The 11420-nt window shown below is 49.0% G+C and overlaps 1 protein-coding gene across 1 annotated transcript; it reads right to left on the reverse strand.

Annotated features, from left to right (window-relative positions):
* Positions 1-10636: 10636 nt before the first annotated feature.
* Positions 10637-11014, reverse strand: PPTG_17722 (hypothetical protein; the record flags this gene model as incomplete). Its single annotated transcript, XM_008915680.1, has 1 exon — positions 10637-11014. One exon carries the CDS (start codon positions 11012-11014, stop codon positions 10637-10639), a length of 378 nt encoding a protein of 125 aa, XP_008913928.1.
* Positions 11015-11420: the final 406 nt, after the last annotated feature.

The raw sequence follows: 11420 nt of genomic DNA on the forward strand, positions 1-11420 counted from the left end.
GGTACGAAGTACTGAGTGACGCGGCAGTGGCCACTGCCGCATGATCAAGTAAAGGTGATCGACGACTTCATTGAAATTCGTCGTAAGGCAGGACAAGTGCGGGAATCAAAGTCCCCCCCCCCATAGTGCACCAACGTTCTGTGTCAAGGAGCCACAGGGCGGCTGGCGCATCGTTCATGCGTACAACAAGATGAACGATGCATCTTGTGCTCCTTCACAATAAATCCCAGAGCAATACCGTGTTGCTCTGTCGGCGACAGCGTTTGTAGCATTGTTGCTACGGCTGCCTCTCCAATGACAGTAGATAGTCTTTGGAGAGCTTCCCACTCTGGATCAGCCAGGTGGGGACAGTCTGCACGCGTCACACGCGTTGCAGACGTACTCGGGCTACTCATGGACGGTAATCCGTCCATGGGTTGGTTCTCCGCCCCGAGTTCGTATTCCATACGAACTCGTCAGGTAGTTGGTCATTGGACGGACTACAAAGTGCTACCAGGTGTAATGGACTCGCTTGTGTGCCCACTACTTCGGCTTTCACGTTAGCGCACGTGTACGAGGAAGCGTAGTTTGCTTAAACTTCGATTAACTATACTTACGTCTCGAAAGTATAGATTTACTTAAATAAGAAAGCAAAAGCCGATTTACCGTAAAAATGAGAACTGTTATTTATGCTTTATGTTTTGTGTTTGGCTTTCCTCCTAAAGTGATGTTCGAAATGAAAGGTATTTGCCAACAAGTGGTTGGCAGAATCCACCTAAGCTAATTGGTTGGATGAGATCGCCTTTCAACCAAGAGGAAGTATAAATGCACACAGACCAGTGGTCTGTCAAATGTAACCATTGGTGTTTTTCACACCAACGTGAAATCAATTGTCGTAATCAAGTGGCTACATGTAGCCACTTGCGTGTAACCCCATTACAATTGGTCCCTCTTAGTTCCGTGATATGTTTTAGTATGGGCGGTTCCAAAACAACTGATGGAATGGGAACAGAGAAGCGTTTTATTTTAAAGAATGTAGATGCTTGGGCTCCGTTCACGAAGGCTTTCAGTGAGAGAAGGGCTGCGGCGCTAGCTAAACGAATCGAGGACAGAAAAATAGCTCCAGAATCTTTCAAATAGTGAGTTTGCTTCGCCTTTTGTGGCTGGGAAAAGCAAGCAGGAGATAATTAACGTCTTCAAAACTTCTGGGAGGAGTGAGGAAGCCATCACAAAAGATTATCAGGCTTGGTTCAAGGTTGTCCTCAAGGCACGAGTCGATTAAATCAGAATTGGGTCAATGGATGCTAACACTGTGTTTCCTGCCATTTTGTTTTCATCCGTTTTGTATCGATTGGGAAGAATCAGCGAATTAGCGCACTTTGAACCTGCGAGGCCTACGAAGTATAAAGAACGCATTGGTTTGCTCATACATGTAAGTCTGTTCGGCTGAACACGAACACTAGTACTATAGTACTACAGTTGTACAATGTCTTCAACTATTCGTAGGTGTTTTTGTCATATTTTCACCTGGTATAACCTAGTCAGAGCGTTTAGATACGGCGATATATTTATTACTGGTATCGCCGTCAGTGACTTTGCGTGATACTGTTCATGACCTTTCCGTTCATACTTTTCCAGGTGCAAGTGATCCGGAATTACTTTATTTTGCACGTTTTGGGCCTGTGACTGCTACATTACATATGTATGTAGCCCCTGGGTTACACGTCCGAGTGGCATTCGAAGCTAGTGAAGTCGTCCATTCAAGAACGCACGAAATTTAGTGCCAGCATAATATATTGTAACACCTGTGTTCGCCTATAAGCCGATGATCGGCTTCCGTGCAACTTCCAAGACAGCGTCGCAGGGCGTTAAGCGTAAGTATGGTTTTTGGGTTTTGGAGGGCGTTATGTGTGGTGGAATTCCTGCTGCTTTGTTGCGACGTACGCGAGAAGTTCTCGCGTATGTCACCAATACCACAGTATATTGATTCCAATAATTGAACAACGCTGGCGAGAACTACTGTAACGTACGACTTTGCTGTTGGTCGCAGTGAAAGGTAGAGCCTGATATGTACGATGTGTCGGCGAGCTGTGGTGGCGGTGGCTGCAGCACACTTAGAACCATTATTGTGTGCATCCATGTAATGAAATGCGAGGTATCTGTGCCAACCTTCCTAGTTAAAGCACCCAATGTGTGCAACGCGTAAGAACACAGACATCTCGATATTGTCAAGAAATTATCGCACGCATCTTGAGTCGTCAAGCTAACGAAGGAAATGCTCTACGATAGTGGCGGGGTTCGTGCCCGCATGCGTAGGCAATGATTTCACAGTTAGTAAAAACTAATATACTAATCAAAGAAGGACGAGCAAATAAATATGATTACGATGGGTTTATTTTCCCTAACCCTCCAGCGGCATGGTGTCATGAGATCAAAAGCCTGTCCATACTGAAAGACAGTCTAAAAGGGCTTCTTGTAGAATGAAAATCCCACTCCCATATCGCAACTTGAGAGGTGCGTAATTGGAAGGTCATTGGACAATGAATTTGATTGGTGTTACAAAAAGGCTACACCACTATGCATTATAGTTGGTGGTGACCAACCTATCCACTGTTGCTAGTTTCAAAATTTAACTTGGACTTGTTCATTCAGCGCAGAATGGAAAGTGATTGATTGAGTTTAAAGTCTTAGCCAACATGTCTACATGGCGATCTTCCACCATTGCTCTAAAACCCTGGTAAACTTAATCACTTGTTCGCGAGCTTATATGACCATCATTCAGTGCAACATGCAAATGATCGTGTGTATCACACACAATATGTGACGTATAATACCACAACGGCTCGTCAGAAACCACGGAACCGTTTTAATATTATTTGTACGAACGCATTTTGTCTTCTTCCCTAAATTTTAATTTCTGGTCATAGAAAGTAGTTGTATTATGAACAGGTTGTTGGTGACCATGGTCACCATAACTACCGGACCCACGCAAAACATATGCTCATACAAATTCTTTTGATGACTGTAAACCTTTGGGACTAGCAACCGATAAAGGGTTTGTTCCTCGGTTACTGGAGCACCGCGGAGCTATCGAATCGATGGGATTACAATGCGTTTGCAAGCATTATTCAATTAGTTGTTAGCGAATACCACACCTCACAAAGCGTTTCATTTCTTGGAACCTGACGACCAAGAGTCGATCGCATTGGAGAAGAACCTCACTGGTTCTGAAATACCTGTCAAAGTAGACATTAGGCAGACGAAAACTAGTGGATCAGCTACATTTGCGACGTTAGAGGAGCAAGAAGGAAGCATGTTTCAGGGGCAGGTCACATTGGAAAATATCCGTGAGGAACAGGTACGTGGAAAGAAATAACCATCCATGCTCACCGCTGCTTCGACAAACTTGACATCCGTGGCCGGAGTCAGTGTATCATCAAAGCGTTGAGCCTGTAACCTTCTGGACAGTAGCACGTTGCTCGCCATCCCTGGCTTAATCATATTCGTGCTAGCACACGTGTCCAGTAAGATTCGGACATCCCTGCCGTTGATACGGCCTTTCTTGACAAACCAATTACTCTACTGTTTTGGCTTTACAGTGTTGACTTTCACAATCGCCTTGGTTGGTCGCGATTTTGGCGTTTCCAACTTCTCTGCTGATTGAATCGCATGCTCCTCCGCCTTTGTTTCAGGTTGCATCGTGTGCACACCTGTGACGTCTACTGGCGGTGATCCGCACGAAACCAGTCTCTTCTGACGTCTCCTCTGTAGCGCTGCAGGTTGCCTCTACCTTATTTCGGATGTCTCTCACTGTCACGTGTTGGTAAGCTACTTGTGATGGTGTTGGTAAATTGACAACTGAATTGATAAGCATGGTTAGTTTTGTTGGCCTACGTCTCCTACACCTCCTGTAGTCCTGTAGCTCTCTCTCTCTCTAACCTGCAGTCCATATGTAGTCACGTAGATCTTGCGTCTCCTTACGCTTGCTGTTGGACGTGCCGTTCTTGTCGGCACGTCATTTCTTACCATGGTGGTCAGCACAGTCTCCTCCACGTTGATTCTTGCAGGGGCGAACACGACGAATGTTGACCTTCTCGATGTATCGACCCTTGTCAAGAGTTAACGTCCCAGTGTCTTGGACAGCCAGGACTTCATACGGTCCGTCGTACAGCGGCAGCGCTTTGCCTTGGACACCTGCGTCACGACGGAGAAACACTTTGTCCCCAGGAGTGTACTCCCAGTCGACGCGTTTTGCGTTATCGCGATCGTTGTTCTTCTTGATCTGCGTTGCCTTGTGGCGATGCTCCTCGACCCAGTTTGTTAGATGCTTCATGTCCACGATCATGTCGCGCCCAAAGGCTCGTTGGGCCGGCGACGCGCTCATCATGGAGTGGTGGGCTGCGCGGAGTGCGAACGTGGTGTTGTTGAGGAACAGCTTCCAATCTGCTGCTGTTTGTAGCGTCTTCGTCCTTAACTTGTCACCGAGAACGCGGTGGACACGTTCAATCACAGCGTTGGCTTGCGGGTTGCGCACAGTAGTCGGAGCATGTTCAATACCGTAACTGTCGAGGAGTTCTTGAAACTCCTTTTTGAACTCGCTTCAGGCGTCGAAGATGCAGCGCATCGGACGTGGGTAGCGGTTTAGCCAGCGTCGGTCAAGCAGATATGCTGCCTCAGCGCTCGGTCCATCCAATGCAGGAAGGATCTCAATGAGACGGGTCGATGTGTCGATGATTGTGAGAGCTCTGAACTTTTGCTTCCCGTATGGGCCGATCGAGTCGACTGCAATCTCGTACCATGGCCAATCAATCGCCTTCTTGGCCGGTAGTTTCCCGTAGCGAACGGTGGGGTGCTTGGCTTTGCTGCACGCAAGGCAAGCGTCGACGAGCTTGGTAGTATCGCTTTCCAGAGTGCTCCACGTGAACACCTAGCTGATGGTGTTCTTCATAGTACTAGCGCCTGGATGGATCAACCACTCATGGTACGTTGCTAAAAATTTGCTCTAGATGCTCTTGGGCACGAGAACCTTGTGTGATTGAGGGTCCACCCACAGCTTAATGCCACCTATCTCGCGCTGACACGTCTTGTCCAGCGTGTTGTCCTTCTGCTGCTCCGTGGCGAGTGTACGCATGTCGAAGTTGAACAGCTCGTCTTCGTCAGCGTTCATCGCTGCAGCGACTGGTGCCGCGTTGTGGAAATCATCATGGTTGGATGGCTTACAACCAGTATCAACGGTTCTCTCCTCCAGTTCGGTCGCTCCTTTGGTTACCCTGGGCAGGCGCGACAAAGCGTCAGCGACGACGTTGACTTGGCCAGGCACGTAGTGAACGGTTGGACCGAACTCTTCGATCTCGAGTCTCCAGCGCATCATATGCACGTCATGAAAGGTTGAGTACGTGAGGTTGAGATGGTCCGTGAAGAGATGCAGCTCTTGACCAAGCAGGAGGCTGCAAACTCGCGCAGCAGTAGCACGATACTGAGTAATTCCAATCTGTTGGATAGAGACTCTGCGCTGAGTTACACTTGTTCGACCAGAACACTAGTGGTCACTGGTGCTGCATGATCACAGCTCCAAGCTGGAGCTGCGAGGCGTCTGTGTACACCTGGAAAGGCTTTCCCGACTCAGGGAATGCGAGACGGACCGTGGCTGCTAGTGCCGCCTTCACGGCTTCGAATGTTGTTTGCAGTTGTGACGACCACGTGAAAGGCTTCGCGGGTGAGAGCAGCGCGGTCAGCGGGCTGAACAGCTCTGCACGCCTTGGAATCATGTCTCGATAGTAGTTCACCATTCCCACGAAACGCCGTAGATCCTTGCGGTGTCGAGGTGGAGCAATGTCCATGATCGCAGACACCTTGTTTGGGATCGCCTCGATTCCGTCTTTACTCAGACGGTAGCCGAGATAGTCCACAGCGTCCGCGCAGATGTTGCTCTTCTTCGGGTGCAAGGTTAATCCTGCTTCGTGCATACGCGTGAACACCACCCGCAGGTGCTCCATGTGCTCGTCGAACGACTCGGAGAGTACGAGAATGTCATCGAGATAAACTCGCACGTACGGCAAGTCTCCCAATAGTTCGTCCATTGAGGCCTGAAATTCGTCTGGGGCTGTTGATACTCCCATGGGTAGACGGTTGAACACGAACTTGCCTAGGCCTGCCACGACAATCGCTGTAGCATCTCGGTTGCGCTTCGCTAGCAGTCTCGTGTAGTAGCTCAGTGGAACGTCAAAGCTTGATATATACACAGGCTTCGAGATCGATCGTATCATCTCGGGAACTGATCGCACGGGGTAGTAGCTGCGCCGGAGTCTCTTGTTGAGTTGGCGGAAGTCGCAGACCAGGCGCACCGTACCGTCCTTCTTCGGGATCACAAAGGCAGGTGCAGCCCATTCGGAGGAGGAGTCAGGTGTGAGCACCCCAAAGGCAACAAGTCGTTTGATCTCCGCTCGTGTAGCATCGAAGTAAGCCATCGGGATCGGGAACGGCTTGCCAGCGTATGGCTCGGCGTCCGGTTGCAGGGGGATGACGTAAGGTTCCTTTCGAAACGTTCCCAGTTTGCCAGAGAAGAGCTCCGGGAACTTGTTCACCAGCGTCAGGATAGATTCCATTTGCTCCGCTGTCAAGCTACGTGTGGCTATCAAGCCTTCAAGCGGTTCCTTCTTGGGTTCGTCGACGGCAATCTCAGCACGGCACTCCATGTCCGCTGCCAATGCAGCCGACGTTTGCTTCTCAGGTGGATGGTTCCGTGGCATCTTGATCTCGATACCATCCCACCGCAGCGTGCAATCCTCGAAGTCAATGGCCATATTTTGTTGCCACATGAAATCCTTCCCAACATCACTGGGTAAAGGAGCGTGTCAGCCACGCGGAAGGAGTGCGTACACGCTCTTGTGTTCGAGAATGCCAACAGCTTTAACGTCGTCGACGCACGGTGCGTTGTTTCTCCGACGGTGTTGTCTGCCTTCCTGAATTTTGCGTGCTCGCACTCAAGGACTACCTCGTCGCGGAGTGAGTGCAACGTTTCCTTGTCAATCGCCGAGTTGGTACATCCGGTGTCGAGTACAGCTGTCAACCGGACAGGTCCAATCTGCACCTCGATCTACATCCGAGGAGCACCTTCGATCGTCATTGCAGCCATGTCATCCATCGAAGCCATCGAGTGGTGACGTGGCGTCTCGTAAAATTGTGTCGCAGCATAGTCATCATATTGGCGCTTCTTGAGCGTTCGCATCATCGCTGCCATTTCTTCCATCTGCTCCTGCATCGCTGCCATTTCTTCCATCTGCTCCTGCATCGCTGCCATCGAGTTATTTGCCCTGCGGTTACCATTGAAACCTTGAGCTTGCTGGTGTTGCCGATGGGATTGTTGACCTCCGCTGTTGTGTGGTGGATAAGCTGGCGACGACGGGTCGCGGAAACACTCGCTGTTGTTGTGGTTGTTTCTTTTGCAGTACCCACAGTACTTATTTGCACGACCTTGGTTGTCGTTCTTCGGGCGCTGGTCATTACCCTTTTTTGCGTTGGAGCGTTGTTGGGGCTGCTGCTGCTTACTGCGGTTGCGATTCCCGCGCAGCAGTTCACTCTCCTTCTCATTGCGCTCAATTAGTTCGAACTGGTCCTCCATGCTGGGGAGGTCCCAGCCCCTCGATATGCGGTGAAATTCCACTTGCCAATTGATTGGCATGCCCATCCTGTACATCCGAACAACGTCAGCTTCCGGCACTGCTTCATTCTCTCCGTGTTCCAAGAAGGGGATCATGCGCAGGAGTGTCCTGAACTCACGACTGTAGTCGCGCACGCTTTTGCTCATTGTCTTGTTGAGCTGAATCAGCTCTTCCATGAGGACACCGCGGGTGCCTGGTGGACAATGCCGGGCCGTGAGTTGGCGTAGCGCCACCACGGTAATGTTCGGGCGGAACTCGGCTTCCTCGCGAAATACATCGTTAAAGAAGCGGAGGTCTTCATCGAAAAGCAGGACCTGGAGGTCCTCAGCTAGTGCCCACTGGTCGCCTTGCTCCAGCGTGTAGCCCATGAGCGCTTGGAACTCTTGTAGATGTAGGACCCAGTGCAGCCAAGCCTTCCAGTTTCCTTCGCGGACCGTGCGCACACCTGTGACGTCTACTGGCGGTGATCCGCACGAAACCAGTCTCTTCTGACGTCTCCTCTGTAGCGCTGCAGGTTGCCTCTACCTTATTTCGGATGTCTCTTACTGTCACGTGTTGGTAAGCTACTTGTGATGGTGTTGGTAAATTGACAACTGAATTGATAAGCATGGTTAGTTTTGTTGGCCTACGTCTCCTACACCTCCTGTAGTCCTGTAGCTCTCTCTCTCTCTAACCTGCAGTCCATATGTAGTCACGTAGATCTTGCGTCTCCTTACTCTTGCTGTTGGACGTGCCGTTCTTGTCGGCACGTCATTTCTTACCATGGTGGTCAGCACACTCACAGTCTTCAGTAGCCTGCCTGCTTCGTCTTTGACGTCAGCTACATTCATCGTTACAGGATCCATGACGACGGTATCCACTTGGTCGTCATCTTCGAGAACCATGTTTATTCTCGGCTTTTCACGACATTGGTCATTGTTCGCGTTGTTGCACCGCGTGTCGCTGTACCGCGGCGCATTCCTTCTGGCTCCAAACGTCTGTTGCGACTGCATCGGACATTGTCGAGCCCGATGTGCGGCACTCTTACACCTGAAACATAAGTTTCGGTGCATGCACTCTTCCTTCGATGGCACCCTTACGTTGTTGATCCCCATCGGCACAGGTCCATCGTTCTGATTCTTCGATCGTTTGTTATCGTACGACCGACACCTTGGTTCGCCTTGAATGTCCACGATGCGCGTGAGACCAATCATAGTCGTACGCTACTGTAATAGCGTCGGTCAACGTTGCACTCCTACGGTACTGGACTTCTTGGCGGATGTTTAACGATAATCCACGCAAGAAATACATGATCTTGTCTAGCTCACTCATTTCCTTGACTTGAGTAATCAAATGCCTGAACTTGCTGATATAATCAGGCAAATCATTGCAACGACGCTCCGTCAAATCGTTCATCTGGTCTTTTAGACGTTCTTGCAAATCTGGAGGGACAAGCTCCTCCTCCAGCTTGCCAAAGAAGTCTTCAACACTCTGCACCTTGTCCTTCTTGACGATGTACTACTGCGCAGCTCCATCCTTTAACGACCCTCCCAACACTGTCAATATGCGTCCTCTCAATTTACTATTTTTCCAATCAATGCCCTTTACTAAAAGTACTGTTCCCCTTGCTCCCGGTATAACTGGAACGATTCCTTGAGTGTTCCTCCGTAGCTGGGCTTTTTTATCCCATTCAGCTTGATCTGCGACAGCTGTCGTGACTTACACAGCTCGTCGATAAGTTGTGTTTGCTTCTCCATGGCCGCTAGCATACTGTGCATAAGCTGGGCCGAATCTGCCATGTCTGATAATCTTGGTACTTGGTACTTGATACCAGTTGGAACAAACAAATTTCTACAGGCACTGACTGAAAGAAACTAAAGAAAAATAGCCTATGTTACTTCCTAATTTGGCGGGATTATTCTTTTTTGGAGGTCTTGACTTTCTTCGATGACGTTGAAGAGGATGATGAAGTTACAGAGGTCGAACGATGACGTTTTTTGCCTTGCTAGGGTAACCAGAACTATACTGGCTATACCGGCTGGTTTGAGACTTGCTCAAATTTTAATAGCGGTGCAGTATTGAAGAACGGTAACTACTTATAGCTAGAAAGCCTTCGCCGGGGCTAGATGTGTAATTACACACCATGATCACCCACCAGCTAATGCTCACTGTCAGCTTGTGAAGTGACTTGATTACCCGTAAGTAGCACTTAGTCACGTGATTCGGTTTGATCACACTGATGTGACACGTAAAAGGTCTCCCCTGGTCTTTATGTTGAAAACGGACAGCGACGAGGCCTCTCTCCCCCGGAAGTGCTACCAAATGTGATGACTGGGGCTCTGTAGAACGTTTGTCCTAGGAGAGTGTAGGTCACTTGTAGAATGTAGGTTTTGTGCAGGTAAGCGAAGTAGGTGTTGGTCTCGAGTCTTGGGGGGTAGTTGGTATATTTAAGAGTGAATTCCTACTTCCAAATGCATGCCTTCATGTGCTCCTAGGCGAGCACAGGAGCTTCCTTCTTGTCTACTTATTTTTGTGTCCCTACTCTCGTGTCTTTTCGTTTTCTTCTTTGCTTTGTTTCTTTTGCTTTTCTTTTTCGTATGTGCATGTTTATTGGAACTAAATATGTCGTCACTGCTGCTGTTGGCCTTGAAGGCAACAGTCGCATCGACGTGCGGCCTCTGGCTGCGAGCAAGCAAGCCGGAGGCGGGTATGACATGGAGGGTCTGTACAGACATTGACTGCATTATTACATACCCATCGATACCTGAGCTGCGTTAGGAGTGTTACCTATGCCACCAACCTCCTGATTAAGTGCGTATGAGATTGTGTCAAAGTATCAACCAATCTGCATAACGCTTTCTACTTTTTTCAGGAATAAATAGAATTTCACTCAATTTAAAAATACGCATTTGAATGAAACACCAATTCTAAACACAGTAGAGAGTGTACGAAACCACTCAAATGCCTGCGTACATATCTCAAACAAAATAACGCCATAAAAGCCATGTAACAATTAATCATCCGTGCTGAGCGTCAGGAATCCGGTTTGCCAATTTTGGTTGTTGGCCATCTATAGCCTTTTCATAGGCACTTTCCAAGTCCCACTGAATATTGTGAACTCCTAGTAGATATGGCGCCACACCTGCAATTACAAGCGCCAAAGCGTCATCTTTACCGCTGACAGTATACAACTCGATGTACCCGCATTCAGTTGCATAGTCCACCACATAATGCAACACGCTCACATGCCCCTCAGCGGCAGCTTCGTCAAGAGCTTTCCACGTCGTGCTGTGCATTTCACGACGTGTTTTCTCATCTTCACTTGAATCAACGATCTGAGGCAGGAACAAACTCACCATATTAACCTGTCCATGCTTTGCTGGTTTAGATGGCATTCTGTATCGCTCTACGGTTTTTGACAGCAATTTGCTCTTCTATACTATCGTTATCGCTGTCTTCTGCTGATTCGTCGCTATCATCGCCCAAGTCGTCATTTTCACCAACACCTTCGTCGCTACTATCCGAGGCTTCGTCGATGTCGCCCCGTTCGTGAAATCCACGAAAACCATGCTCGCATAAACTCGGTACAACATGGCAACCGTTCGATGTAACAAACTATCCCCATCAGTATCATCGAATTCTTCGTCATGTCGTGCGATTCGTTAGCTGCTCGTCCGCCAATTTCGTGCACTAAACGCTGCATCATGTCCAAATGTCCATTTGCTGCCGCACGCAAAATGGCAGCAGTCAAGTCGCCGTCAAACGTCTCCAATAGACGGTTGATCCAGCGTAGTTGGTTTG

Source organism: Phytophthora parasitica, assembly GCF_000247585.1.
Source record: "Phytophthora parasitica INRA-310 unplaced genomic scaffold supercont2.74, whole genome shotgun sequence".
NCBI lineage: Eukaryota > Oomycota > Peronosporomycetes > Peronosporales > Peronosporaceae > Phytophthora > Phytophthora nicotianae.